Here is a 14,412-nt window from a genome sequence, read left to right on the forward strand (position 1 = left end):
GGCTCCGTCCCCGCCCCCAGGGATCGGGCCCCGGGCGGGGGCGGTGCGAGCGGCGCCAAGCGAATCCTGGGGGCGGGGACGGAGCCGGGGCGGGAGGGACTGGAGCGGAGCCCGGGAACTAGGCGGGAGGTCCCAGGGTCTCGGGTTGGGGGGTGGAGCCGCACTTCGTCGCCCGGGGGTGCCGGGACTCCGGCCGCAGTGCCGCCGCCATCACGGACTTCCTGTGGGACAAGCGCACGGGCCTCGCCGCCAGAACGGTGAGCGCGCGGGCTGGCGGGCCGCGGGGCCGCGCGGAAAGATGGCGGCGACCGTGGGGCGGGCGGAGAGAAGATTGGACTGGGGGCAAGGGCCCCGGACGAGATTAGGAGAGGGGCTGAAAAGCCCCATTCTAGAGCCCCATTTCTAGGGGCTGAAACCTGGAAAGTGGCAGAGGTGCAGTGTAGGAAGATGAGGTGGAAGGTCGATCTGCCTTAGATGTATTTTGGGAAGACCAGTAGGGAAGTTGGGAGAGATCAAAGTAGGAGAAGGAGTGATGGAGTGCGAATAGGAGTGGTTTCAGAGATGAGAAAGAGCAGAATATCAAAGTTGGACCAGAGAACCGTCGTGTCACTTGGAGGGTAAGGAGAGAGTTTGACTTCAGGAGTGAGTTCTGGATTTTCTAAGTGAGAAAGGGGAAAAAATTGATAAAAGAAGTTGAGAAAGGTTGTAGGCTGGAGATACTTGGGGGATGGGGAGAAGGAAAGCCTGTGAGGAACTTTGGTGGCAGTGTGTATGTGATAAGATGACATTTGTGTGGCTGTCCTAAGCACACTTGGATTACCTGTTAGAATAGTGTGTTTGCATCTTCTTGGTTGCCTTAAGCACTATTGGGCCAAGAATGAATCGAATGCCACCCTCCTCCTCAATTTGAGAAGTAGCTCAAAATGGGAGCCAGATGTTGGAGCCTCTTAAGCCTTTTCTGCACCTAATGCTGAAAAACCCCCACCCACCCAAGAAGACTTATGTCCCTGCTATTTTTGGATTTATCTCATTCTGTCCTCCTAGTCTCATCTTCCCTGATTTTGACTGACTTCTCTCTGATTCTTTCCTTGAAGGAAAAAAAAAGAGTTTGTGCATCATGCCATTTCAATCCAATCACTGAAAGGTGGCCAACTTAGTTTACTGGTGCTGGTATTAATTAAACATCAGTTATTCTGTACTTAGTAAGCACAAAAGAGGGGAGGCTGGATGTGAAGCTGACTGCAGCCTGGAGCCTCCTGTATTGTATTAAGACTATGGGAGATTTGGCCAGTGATGTGAGAAATGATTGAGATAGTTCAAAGGGCCAAACCCAGATTCCTGAAACTTACTTATATTTGGTTTACACAACTATACCTGGAAACCTGGGAAACTGGATTCCTGCCCTCAGGACATGGATGGCCTATTTGGGGAGATAATCTACACTTTGAGTAATTGTAAAACATTTGTGATAATATTGTATAGTAAATCATTATTCTCTTTGAGTTGTGAGGAACTCAGAATGCCACAGATCTACCCTAGATACCAGCCAAGGATGAATTGTTGCAGTCTTCGTGAGTTGCACAGTCTCACCTGTAATGAGCTGTGGCCCAGACCTGAGTGTCATCATGAGACCCTGTTTGAGGAAAATCAGAACAATGAGCTGAGTAGGAGGAAGATTCCTAAAGTTTTCAACCAGAGTTAGTATACTACTTTATCAAGGAGAAATTGTAAGCCCAGAGGAAGACTGAGGAGTTGTGAGTGGTTTAAAAAAAAAAAAAAAAAAAAGTTGGAATTGAAGAACAGAAAACAGCATTTCTAGGGCAGCCAGTCCTTGGAGGGGATTTCGGAAAACTCAGATCCTGCCCCTACTATTTCTCCTTTCCCTATCCTTACAGATGCCTCATCCTCGAAGGTACCACTCTTCTGAGAGAGGCAGCAGAGGGAGTTACCATGAGCATTATCGGAGCCGAAAGCATAAGCGACGAAGAAGCCGCTCCTGGTCAAGCAGCAGTGACCGTACGCGGCGGCGCCGACGGGAAGACAGTTACCATGTCCGTTCCCGAAGGTGAGGCTTCAGGAAGAAAAACTCAAATTAGACCCACTCACTTATTTGTTTATTCAACAAATATTTATCAGTTTCAACCTAAGTAGCTAATATTACGTGATGCTTATTTACACTGTGTAAACACCATTTACACTGTGGTGTTAAGAATGTTATCGTAGAGGAAGTATGTTTGAAAGGGGCTAAGGAAGCCTCCAGCAGGTTTGATTGCAGTGGGGCAAGATGTATAAATCAGGGAAAACTTCCCAGAGAACGTGGCATCTAAGCTTGTCTGAATGACAAGAGAAGTGTTGTAGGCAAAGGGAAAGCAAATGCAAAGGACTAGGAACTTGAGATGACTTATCAGTTAATAGATAAAACAGAGTTAGGTCTCCATGGTTTTAATAAGTCAGCCACATGTTCAGTGGAAGGGATGGGTTAAGGATTGTTCGGAGCAAAGCTGCATGTCAGTCAGAAATGGCTTGAGAAAGAAACAGCTCTTCATGCCATTACATCTCTGGAGGAGAGGAGGAGGCCCTCAGGAGGAGTTGTCCCGCAGGTGTCTTTTTAGAGGTTACGGTGATGTGCAGATGTGGGGATCATCCTCTGTGCTTAGTTACTTCACTGCCCTGGCTCTTGTTCCTCTCAGAGTGGCTTGAGTGTGTGAGAACTACTTTTCTCACGGTACTGCTTTTCCTCAGTGAGGGGGGACCTCGTTAAATGGTATGGCAAGGACTGTGACCTGAACAGATGCACCTAATTAGGATGTGTGTTGTCCAACAGCAGCTATGATGATCGTTCATCCGATCGGAGGGCGTATGACCGGCGATACTGTGGCAGCTACAGGCGCAACGACTACAGCCGAGATCGGGGAGAAGCCTACTATGACACAGACTACCGGCATTCCTATGAGTACCATCGGGAGAACAGCAGTTACCGCAGCCAGCGCAGCAGCCGTAGGAAGCACCGACGGCGGAGACGGCGCAGCCGGACATTCAGCCGTTCGTCTTCGGTGAGTGCTAGCCCAGGCCCTTCCTCTCCCCACTCTTCTTCAGCCCTCTGGGACCCCGGTAAGTGAGGAACATTGGGGCATGAACACTGAGGTGCTCGCTTGGAAGCTCTCCAGCTCTTGGAGGGCCCTGAATCTGCTTCGGAGGTGAATGGGCACAGAGCATTTGTGAATCCCCGTGCCCTCCCTGGCATGCTGGGCTTATTGTGTTGGGAGCAGCTCTTCCACCCCCGAGAGGCCTCCATTTTCTAATGGGGACCTTGCTTTTGAACAGCCTTTTTCCCCCAAGCCCTGGACTCTGGCCCCCTCAGCAGGTGGGCTTGGGTGGGAGCAAGGGGAGACCTGTGCCTGCCTGGAAGGGCACCGTGTAGAGCATGGGGTTGTGGGTGACATTGGCAACAACACCACTTCTCCGCTCTGCCCGTGCCTCTCCCCGTTCCCATTTTGGGTTTGGGGACTTGGGATTGCGCGCCGCTCTCTCTTCTCACCCCGATCCGCCTTACTGCATCTGACGTGTTCCCTTCCACTGTCCCCCATCATTGTCTGTCCCCCCTGGCTGGGCGCCTGTGACCGGTGACCCCTCCACCACCCACCCCGCCTCCCTCCGGCCCCCGCTCCGACACCTGGCTTGCTCCGACCCCCCCCGCCCCCGACAGCAGCACAGCAGCCGGAGAGCCAAGAGTGTAGAGGACGACGCTGAGGGCCACCTCATCTACCACGTCGGGGACTGGCTACAAGAGCGATGTACAAGCCAAATCGTAACAATCCTATAGCCTGTAATGGTCCCATAGCCATCCTAACGTCCTGAGCCAACCCAAGCCACAGCCTCTTTTGCCTTTTCTCAGTGGTGTTGTTTATCTGGGTGGTTTGAGTTGCTGTTGAGAATTGACCTCTGCTGTCCACTCCCAGCTCTCATGGCCCCTGGGTTAAAGGTGGTGGGAATCACGCAGGGGTTTTCTTCCCCTGTGACCATCTGTATCTGTTCCCCCTTCCTTCATCTCCTCACCCCAGATTGCTGTGCCCTTTTTTCTTCAAACTGAACTCATTCCCCACCCTTTCTTCCCCCCTTCTCCCCCACCCTGCTTTTTTCATTTCAGATGAAATTGTAAGCACCTTGGGAGAGGGGACCTTCGGCCGAGTTGTACAGTGTGTTGACCATCGCAGGTAAATGTCAGCCCATTCCAGACTCCACACCTGCTAGCCATAAAGAGGTAGTGAGGGTTATCTGGGGCTTTTTTTGGTTAATGAGCCAAAGATAGGATTTCTTAATCCCCAGGCAGCCCTGTTCATTCTTAGATATTCTTGAGATTCCAGCAAAAGCCTTTCCTGCCATCCTGTAGGGGTGGGGCTCGGGTTGCCCTGAAGATCATTAAAAATGTGGAAAAGTACAAGGAAGCAGCTCGCCTAGAAATCAATGTGCTGGAGAAAATCAATGAGAAGGACCCTGACAACAAGAAGTAAGTGGTGCTGGAATATGTGGGGCATCTGAGAGGCTACACCTCAAGATGGGAAAACCTTCCCAACATGGACTAGACAGGCAGAGGCGTTGTAGACTGTCTCATCTTCTGTTCATCATCGTAGAGTAGTAGAACATTACTGTTACTGAAAGGAAGGAAGGAGGGGCAGGAAGGGAGAGTCTGTGACATTCTGTAATCCATTCCCCTTGTTCTGAGGACAGTTAGATTGCTCTGCAGTTGAATTCCAACTCAGGATGACCTTTGTAGGAATGTGCCCTGGAAATGGCCCTAAGACTGAGAATCAACATTTTTCATCAAAAAAGTACTTTAAATTTTAATAGAACTATGCTGATGAAGTTGCAGGTGTTTATGTGTAGTCTTTCTGTTCACACACATTGCATAATGTAAAATTTAAGAGGATTACTGAAAGACATAAGTAGGTGTAAACATGGGCCCAGAGATGGCTGATGGTGAGTGAATTTCAAGAGCGGGAGCTGGGGTCGTGTTGATGGAGTGGCAGTTTGACAATTCAGGGTCCACACTGGAGCCTGGCACTCAGCAGCTCCTGTTTAACTATTTGAAATGTTGCAGGAAAATGGTTTGAAGTTTGTCAAGTAGTACTTCTCTTCCTGGGTCTGCCAGAAAGGCCATTCTGTAGTTGAACTGAATTTTCTTGGTGATAATAGCTGGCATGTTTTTATCCAAGTATGTGCAATCAGCAGCAGTAGTCCTTCTTTGTTGGAGGGGTGGTGGACAGATGGGAGCTCATCAGACATCCCCCTTCCATCTCTTTTCCCAGCCTCTGTGTCCAGATGTTTGACTGGTTTGACTACCATGGCCACATGTGTATCTCCTTTGAGCTTCTGGGCCTTAGCACCTTCGATTTCCTCAAAGACAACAACTACCTGCCCTACCCCATCCACCAAGTGCGCCACATGGCCTTCCAGCTGTGCCAGGCCGTCAAGTGTGAGTGGGGTGGGTCAGGGCGGACTCGGGGCAGCCCCTTCCTCCACTGGACCTCTCTGGTCTCAGTTGTACACTGGTGAAGCCCCTAAACAGTCGACTCGATAATCTGCAGTTCTTCTATTCACTGTCGTGTTGGCATCTCTTCCTCTTCTGACTTAACTCCTTCACTGTTGTCATCACTGATGGCTTCTCCTCCACGTTCAACCTAGCAGGAGCTAGAAAAGAAAGCATTTGAAGTCAGAGCTCTTAATTACCTCTCTTTTTCTTCGCTCCCCTTTGGGAAAGTAAGTCAGGCACTAAGCACAAGGAGACAGACAGAGTCCTCGAGCTAGAGGTTTGCATTCATCTGGAGTTGAGGTGCCCTCTGCTCTCAGCAAGCCACCTGGGAGCAGGGGGTAGCCAAGGCTCCAGGTTGAGAATTCAGACTAGTACATACATCCTCCTCAGTCATCAGAATAATACAGTTTCACAGAAGTAAATTCACAGGAGTCAGATAGACACACGTTAAAGCACAAAGATATAACTCATAGGGACTTCTGTGATAGTCCACTGGTTAAGACTCCACGCTCTGTTGCAGGGTTCAGCCCTTGGTTAGGGAAGTAAGATCCCTGCATATCACGAGGTGTGACCAGGGGAAGGAAAAAACCATAGCAAACCATCTTTATACATTGGTTGAGAAATATATATGTAACTATGTTAATAAGCGTAGAGTTTGTTAGACTAGGCATTTCATTTGGAAGTAGAGCAGAAAGCAGCCAAGTGCTTCCGGACCTGCCTCCTCACCAGCTTTGAGCTAGGTGACCAAGCTTGGGGTCAGCTGGTAGTAGGTAATTCTGGCCACCTGGACCAACCCTGACCTGGCCTTCTCCTCTGCAGTCCTCCATGATAACAAGCTGACACATACGGACCTCAAGCCTGAAAATATTCTGTTTGTGAATTCGGACTATGAGCTCACCTACAACCTAGAGAAGGTAAGGTGGACAGGGTCTGTCCCTTGGCCAGTGCGCTCAGGTGGCCATCGCCACTTTGCCTTTCTCTTAGCCCTTTTTGTCCTCCCTTTTACTTTTTTCTCCCACACTTTCTGCTCTGGCTCTGAAAAAAACGGAATACCAAAATAGATGGAAAGGGAAAGATTTAAGATTTAGATTCAAAGAGAATTTGGAAGCAGAACTTCAGTTAACTTTCCTGTATAATGAAAATGCTTACAAGGTTCTTGGTTTGGTTTCTTTTCTGTAAGGAAAGCTCAGCTCTGTTGACTAACTGGAGATCAAGGGGATCTCAGCTAAGGAAGCTATTCCTCACTTTGCTATCTGCTATATATTATCGAAAAACTGTATACCAGTCACTTAGGTATACTCTTCAGATGCATGCTATTCTATAGTTACTCCTAAATCCTCTTTCTCCCCCATTCCTAAAGTAATCTGATGGATATGGGGGAGGCTGTAAAAGCAGAAGACATGTGTGGGAGCAGGCAGGAGGTCAGAGTTGGTTTTTTAAGGCTCAGAAGCACTTTAGAGAATAGCAGCAGAATCTTGGTCTGTTTTTTCTCTCAGTCTCGGTGCAGAGGTTCATGTTTTTCCTGCTTTGCCTCCTAGAAGCGGGATGAGCGCAGTGTGAAGAGCACAGCTGTGCGGGTAGTAGACTTTGGCAGTGCCACCTTCGACCATGAGCACCATAGTACCATTGTCTCCACCCGCCATTATCGAGCGCCAGAGGTCATTCTTGGTAAGAGGGGGAAGGACAATCTTGTCCAAGTATGTGAGGTGGTATGGTGGTGAGGGGGGCCCCGAGCCTCATAATACCTTTCCTTCCCATCCTTACCTAGAGTTGGGCTGGTCTCAGCCTTGTGATGTGTGGAGTATAGGCTGTATCATCTTCGAATACTATGTTGGCTTCACCCTCTTCCAAGTAAGTGGTTGGGTGTCTTATGAGACCACCAGGCATTCATCTACCTGATTTCCTTCTCTGCTGAGAATCTGCCTGCTCATTCCTCCACATTGTTTAGCTTCCTAACAGCTAGACCCCAGTATCCCTTCTCAGTCCCTTGCTCAGTTCTGTCTTTGTTTCCCAGACCCATGACAACAGAGAGCATCTAGCCATGATGGAAAGGATCTTGGGTCCCATCCCTTCCCGGATGATCCGAAAGACAAGGTGAACCTGGAGTGGGAGGAATGTAACCCTTCTCCTTTTCTCGCCACAGAATTGGTCTCTATCACGTTTTCTTTTGTCTTCAACACCTGGCTTGCCCTCAGCTACTTTCAGATGGGAGAAATCCCATAACAAGAGGAACCTCCTGATTCCTTAACTTCCCCCTTCCCCTCTAGGAAGCAGAAATATTTTTATCGGGGTCGCCTGGATTGGGATGAGAACACATCAGCTGGGCGCTACGTTCGAGAAAACTGCAAACCACTTCGGGTGAGCCGGACTGGGAGTGAATAGTGCCCACCACCCAGAGGTCCCTTCCTTCTTAAGGTGTTTTGCCCCTGGAATGCCTTTCACAAGCAAAGAGTTAGGAAACAAGGGGAGGAAAACTGAAAGAAGACATCTTTTGTTGATAGGAGAGAAAGGGAGTGGTTTTATGGAAGGAATGAGGTTAGATAGCCATTTATTTCTTGAGCCAACCAGAGAAAATAAACTGCCTTTGAAGAGCTTACATTTTATTGAGCTAAAGAAGATTCATGAAGTTGTCAAGGATAAAAATAAGTAGAACTTTCAGAGAGTATGAAGGAATAATTGTGCTAGTGGGAAGGCAAGTTGAGCTGTAACATCAGAAATGGCCCTGGTGTGGTCCTAGTCAAGTAGCATCATATGGTCACGAGCAGAGCCTTGGTCCTTGAGGATTGAAAGCTAGGGCCTTGAAGAAGGCGGGGCTTACAAGGCACCGTGCCTCACCTTTTTCCTGCCCTCCACCACCAGCGGTATTTGACCTCAGAGGCAGAGGAACACCACCAGCTCTTCGATCTGATTGAAAGCATGCTAGAGTATGAACCTGCCAAGCGGCTGACCTTGGGCGAAGCCCTTCAACACCCTTTCTTCGCCCGCCTTCGGGCTGAGCCACCTAACGCCAAGTTGTGGGACTCCAGTCGAGATATCAGTCGGTGACGATCTGTCCCTGGGCACCCCTGTGTCTCTTAACAGCAGTGGGTGTCCAGTCCAGGACACTGGTGCTTTTTTATACAAGAGAACAGAGCCGGAGCTCACTCCTTCCTCCTGGCTCCCTATGTACCTGTGAATATGTGAAATAGTGTAAATATGAAAGAACTTGTACCACCGCTTCAACCCCTGCCTTGTACATAATGCTATTCCATTTCACACTCTTCCCACCCTCACCTGCCCCTTCAACAGCTGAGTTGGATCTGGGCAGAATGAGGTAACCAGAAGGCATCTACACCATGTTTTATAAGGAATTTTGTACAGTCTTTGTGAAATAAAATGATGTGCTTCACCCGACCCCCATCCCTGGAGTTTGAGGTTTGGAGGTGCTGGGGTGGTGGGATGATTAGATTGGCAACGAAGGGAGTCCCATCTTACCCTTCAAAATTAACCTCAGGCTACCAGTTTATCTGAGCGATGGGTGGGTAACATTTGACTGTAAGAAAGGGTTGTAAAGTTAGCACATATTTGATCTGGAATAATGAGGTTTGGGAAAGAGGTTCGGTTAGTATAGCTGGGCCCCAGGGTAGGGTCAGAAATGCAGATAAAAAACTTCCTGAACTGGGCTCCTGGGATACCGCCACCACCGGTCTGAGGACTCCCATCATACTTCTCTTGCGAAGGCTAGGACGGATCGCGATTCTAACGCGAGGCCTACTGGGATGTGTAGTTCGTTAATCGAAGGAAGTTACGTCGGGAAGGGGCGGTACTTGGCTACTGAGACAGAGTTAGAGATGTCACGTGGGGTACTTCCTTCTTTTCCTTTATTCGAGACGCAGGCGCAACTCGCTGCTGCTGCGGGGATCCTTGTGACCCTTCCGGTCGGTACAACCAATCCGTGCACAGGGAAGCGGGGCGGACCGAGAAGAGCGGAGCGGAGGGAGCTCTGAGAGCCGCTGCCGCCGCCACTGCCGCGGCAGGGGCGTGGAGGGCAGGGGGCGGCCCAAGCCGAAGTTGCAAACATGGCTCAAGGCAGAGACGGTGGAAACCCTTTCGCCGAGCCCGGCGAGCTTGACAACCCCTTTCAGGTGACTTGCGCCGGCCTCTTTTAGGCGGCTGGGGTGGTTTCTCGGTTCTAGAGGGTCGGGCTAACTTGTATTCCTGTTCGTGACATTTGATCCGAGAAAGGGCCGCCACGTGGGTGTGACGACGACTCCAAACCAGTGAGCATCCTTGGGGGGCGGGCCCTGCCCCTTAAGGCGCTGGTACTGGTAGTGTGGGGTGAAAGGTTGGGGGCAGATATATTGGGACAACAGCGTGGCCTCAAGCTGCAGTTCTTGGAGCCACAGCAATTGAGAAGAGGCCCCTATGAGTTCCCGCAGAGGCACCAGGTGCCAACTGAGCCGCAGTTCTCTGCCCACAGGACCCAGCTGTGATCCAGCATCGACCCAGCACGCACTATGCTACTCTTGACGTCTACAACCCTTTTGAGACCCGGGAGGTGAGATTCTGGAGAGCACAGGAAGCCCGGGAAGGGTAGGGTATGCCAACAAGGCCACTGTGTTGAGGTCCAGGGGACTTTTCTGCACGCAAAAGAAGGAAGAAGCACCGTGATCTTGGCTCCCTGGAAGAGGCCAGTCTGCCATGGGATGCCTAACCCATCTAAAGACATCAAGGCCAGAGATCTCAGTTTGAGTTCTAAATGTCAGTCTTGGGATTACCTGGATTCTATCAGGGCCTGATGAAGACCCTGTCTGGGGAGGCTTTTTTAAAGATGAAAAGGGATGGGCTTGGTTGGAGTTGAGAAAACAAAGTATGCCTAGGTACACAATTAGAAAGCAAGGGATGAAGAAAACTAGACCTGGTTGTCTCACTGGAATATAAAAATGTAAGAGTTTTTTAAAAGTTTAAGGAGGTTGATTTCGTAGATGAGTGCTTTGAATCTTGGCTAAGGAACTTGATGTGAGGGTAGCTGGAAGTTATTAGAGTTCTATGATATAAACACAATAATTAGCTTTCTAATTGGGGGAAGGGCTGCCACTTTAGGTAATGAGTTTTAGGTCTAAAGGTATTCAAGTAGACTCTAGCCTCCTGTGTTATGGGGGACTAGATGACGCTTAAGGTCTTTTCCAAACTCAACAGCCACCACCAAGCTATGAGCCTCCTGCCCCTGTTCCGATAGCTCCACCCTCAGCTCCACCCTTGCAGTCCTCAAGAAAACTCAGCCCCACAGAACCCAAGAACTATGGCTCCTACAGCACCCAGGTAGGGGGGCGTATAGGTAGGGGTGTGGGGAGAGGGCATCCCTGTGGTTCAGGACTCACATTTCCGGCTGCTCTTACTGGGCAGGCTTCAACTGCAGCAGCCACAGCTGAGCTGCTAAAGAAACAGGAGGAGCTCAACCGAAAGGCAGAGGAGTTGGACCGAAGGGAGCGAGAACTCCAGCATGCTGCCCTGGGCAGCACAGCTAGTAAGTGGATCCTTGATGGGGTTGCGGAGGGCATCTGACAGCTTTGAAGTCTCAACAAAGGAGCTCAGAGCATGGGCACTGGAGCCAGATTGCAGAGTTTGAATTTGGGTGCAGTGGCTTATTAAGGATGAGCTCTTAGGCAAGTTACTTAATCTTGAGTGCCTCAGGTTCCTTACTTGTAAAATGAGAATAATGTTTGTACCTGTTTAACAGGATTGTTGTGAGGTTAAAGTTACATAGATAACTATATAGTTATATAGATGCCCAAATCCTGGGCATAGTGGTTAGAAGTTATAAGCCATAGTAAACAAAAGTCATAATAAACACTACTAATATAATTTTTCCTATTTGCTCTTGTCTTCCTGAACTCTCGAATTGGAAATAAAAAATCCAGGGGTAAAAGGAAGGGGGAGTGATTTGTTGGTCTCTGTCTTACTAGTGGGACCCTCCTGCTCTTTTTGTGCCTTACAGCTCGACAGAACAATTGGCCTCCTCTACCTTCTTTTTGCCCAGTTCAGCCCTGCTTTTTCCAGGACATCTCCATGGAGATCCCCCAAGAATTTCAGAAGACAGTATCCACCATGTACTACCTCTGGATGTGTGAGTAGTCAGAAACCTTTTTGAAAGAAAAGTATGGGCAGTAAGTTGTACATCATTCCTTTTCCTGGAGCTCACTCGCCCAGAACTAGATACTTTGAATGAAGTATCATTGAAGGCTCATTTCTCTGGCATTTTCCGGATTACTCCTTTTACAGTACTCAGAACTTATTCTCCAGTCTTCTAGCAAATGTACGTTCTTGCTCTCTCCCCCTTCTCCTTGTCCATATGCATAAATGTATTCTGGATCCTTTTAAAAGTCTTTGCAAATGGGATGACACATAGTTGAGATTTGCTGGTTGTCTCCCCTGTTGAGGATCCTATGAAGGTGGAAGCTGCTTTCCTTTCCCTACTCTGCCGCATTCGGTGAGGGTTGTGGGGTGGGTTTCTCGGAGAAGGAGCTCTCACTGACCCATCATCCTGTCCCTCTGACCCTTAGGTAGCACTCTGGCTCTTCTTTTGAATTTTCTTGCCTGCCTGGCCAGCTTCTGTGTGGAGACCAGCAATGGCTCAGGCTTTGGGCTCTCTATCCTCTGGATCCTCCTCTTCACTCCCTGCTCCTTCGTCTGCTGGTATCGCCCCATGTACAAGGCTTTCCGGTAAGAAGGGGCAGTGGGGATGATGGCAGGGAGGGGACTTGGAGGGGCCCCTTTCTGCTCCTACAACCCTGATTCTTTGCCTACACTTCCCATTCTTTTCTCTTTGCAGGAGTGACAGTTCATTCAATTTCTTCGTTTTCTTCTTCATTTTCTTCGTCCAGGATGTTCTGTTTGTCCTCCAGGCCATTGGCATCCCAGGTTGGGGGTTCAGGTCTGTGAGACTGCAATTTACGCTAACCCCTTCCTCCCACTCTTTCTGATCAAGTCAGCATTGGGTACTGGAGTTGTTCAGAAAAAGGAACTGTGGTTTTAATCCTTGGGAGATGCTGGTTTAATAGGGGTACAGGACACCCTCCATGATAGAGAGCTCAGACAGTACTGTCAACAGACAGATTAAGGGAAAGCTGGCTGGACATGCTCAGCCTGAGGAGGCTTCCTGGAGGAGACATGTTTACACATGTTGAAGAGGAAGCATCCTCAACAGAAAGGTCTGTTTGGAGTGAGGATGTCTGGAAGAGCTTGGAGAGCTAGGATGGTTCAGAAGCTGAGATTAAACTAGTTTGGGACTGTAGTGCATGGCAAGTTGCCAGACCCACAGGGAAACGGCCCCTGGTTTGATGAAGACGGGACCAGTGGAGAAGCTGGAAGGACTGGGACCTAACTGAACAGTTCTCCTCACTTCCGTGTATTTTCTCCTCCTTACAGTGGCTGGATCTCTGCCCTGGTGGTGCTGAAGGTCAACACAGCTGTAGCTGTACTCATGCTGCTGGTTGCCCTGTTCTTCACTGGCATTGCTGTGCTGGGAATTGTTATGCTGAAGCGGGTGAGGGGCTGTAGGTGGGGCCTGGAGAGTGATATCACGTGTCCCGGGGGACTTGACTGGAACATTCAGGAGCAACTGGGGAGGGCCAGGCAGATGGAAGGATTCTCAGCTAATGGACCTGAGCGGCGGAGGGCGGGGGTGGGGGGTTGTAGGGTATGTGTGCGTGTGTGTTGGTAGGGAGCCAGGAAGGAAAAGCTAGAGCTACAGGCTGGTGAGTGGTCGTGATGGTATTAGATTGGAGTGGGATTAACAGTGGCTGGAACATGCTGTAAAGTCTGTGCTTTCTACTTGCAGATCCACTCTTTGTATCGCCGCACAGGTGCCAGCTTTCAGAAGGCCCAGCAAGAGTTTGCAGCTGGTGTCTTCTCCAACCCTGCGGTGCGAACCGCAGCTGCCAATGCAGCCGCTGGGGCTGCAGAAAATGCCTTCCGGGCCCCGTGACCCCTAACTGGGATGCCCTGGCCCTTCCACTGAGGGAGGCGACTAGCCCCCATCCCTGAGGTCTCTGGGACTTTGAGACATCACTGTTTGATGTCTCCACTATAGTACCCCCAATCATACAACCATGACTGCTGAACCTGACTTAAGGGTGTGGGGAGCCCACCGTGACCCAGTCACTGCTTCCCTCCCACGCCTTGATCAGGCCACACTGCTGCCACAACTACACACCCGACCCGCTTCCCTCTGCTGTGCCAAGGCTGTTGCTTCGGTTATTTAAATAAAAAGAAAATGGAACTGGAACACAAATGCCCGTTTCTGGAATTTTAATGGGAACTAGGGCTTACAGAGTCCGGCACGACTGAGCGACTTCACTTTCACTTTTCACTTTCATGCACTGGAGAAGGAAATGGCAACCCACTCCAGTACTCTTGCCTAGAGAATCCCAGTGACGGGGGAGCCTGGTGGGCTGCCGTCTATGGGGTCGCACAGAGTCGGACACGACTGAAGCAACTTAGCAGTATCAGGTCTTACAGAAGATAAAGTGGAGGCGACTGGAGTGGAAGCTGAATTGTGGACTCTGGAGGGAAGGTCGGACCTGGCCTTAGTGTAAATGGAGAGCTGTGGCGGCGGGACAGCAGAGCCCACTGGCTGGCGCAGGAAGTGGGAGGGAAGTCCCCGGTTGGGCGTGGAATCGCGGAGCTGCCAGGGAACTCCGCTCTCCACCCCGCTCCTTTAATGACTTTCTCCTTTAAGAAAGAGCCGCTACCTCTGCTGGGAACGCAGCGGCCGAGGGGCGTGAGAGGCTGGGCGGGGCCCAAGTAGGCGCCGAAAGCTTTAGCTCGGGCCCTGCGGGGCCGGAGCTCCGCGCCAGACCAGCGGGGGCGGGCAGCTCGCCCGGCCGTCCACCCCATCCCTC

General features: G+C 50.2%; 2 protein-coding genes across 4 annotated transcripts; both read left to right on the forward strand.

Annotated features, from left to right (window-relative positions):
• Positions 1-24: 24 nt before the first annotated feature.
• Positions 25-8,921, forward strand: CLK2 (CDC-like kinase 2). Of its 3 annotated transcripts, none has more exons than XM_010838288.1 (13): positions 25-257; positions 1,896-2,065; positions 2,825-3,053; positions 3,707-3,794; positions 4,148-4,214; positions 4,391-4,507; positions 5,307-5,473; positions 6,350-6,444; positions 7,069-7,198; positions 7,299-7,381; positions 7,545-7,624; positions 7,798-7,888; positions 8,390-8,921. In XM_010838288.1, exons 2-13 carry the CDS (start codon positions 1,896-1,898, stop codon positions 8,573-8,575), a joined length of 1,503 nt encoding a protein of 500 aa, XP_010836590.1. In that variant the 5' UTR covers positions 25-257; the 3' UTR covers positions 8,576-8,921. The 3 variants fall into 3 exon arrangements, with proteins under 3 accessions (XP_010836590.1, XP_010836591.1, XP_010836593.1); XM_010838289.1 differs by having other exon boundaries at positions 3,710-3,794; XM_010838291.1 differs by lacking the exons at positions 25-257; positions 1,896-2,065; positions 3,707-3,794 and having other exon boundaries at positions 2,969-3,053.
• A 95-nt stretch (positions 8,922-9,016) lies between these two features.
• SCAMP3 (secretory carrier membrane protein 3) lies at positions 9,017-13,802 on the forward strand. The gene is made up of 9 exons (XM_010838292.1): positions 9,017-9,654; positions 9,990-10,067; positions 10,709-10,831; positions 10,916-11,036; positions 11,508-11,636; positions 12,073-12,232; positions 12,342-12,443; positions 12,938-13,055; positions 13,350-13,802. Exons 1-9 carry the CDS (start codon positions 9,589-9,591, stop codon positions 13,494-13,496), a joined length of 1,044 nt encoding a protein of 347 aa, XP_010836594.1. The 5' UTR covers positions 9,017-9,588; the 3' UTR covers positions 13,497-13,802.
• The last annotated feature ends 610 nt before the right edge of the window (positions 13,803-14,412 follow it).

This window comes from Bison bison, unplaced genomic scaffold (assembly GCF_000754665.1).
Source record: "Bison bison bison isolate TAMUID 2011002044 unplaced genomic scaffold, Bison_UMD1.0 scf7180017864093, whole genome shotgun sequence".
Lineage (NCBI taxonomy): Eukaryota > Metazoa > Chordata > Mammalia > Artiodactyla > Bovidae > Bison > Bison bison.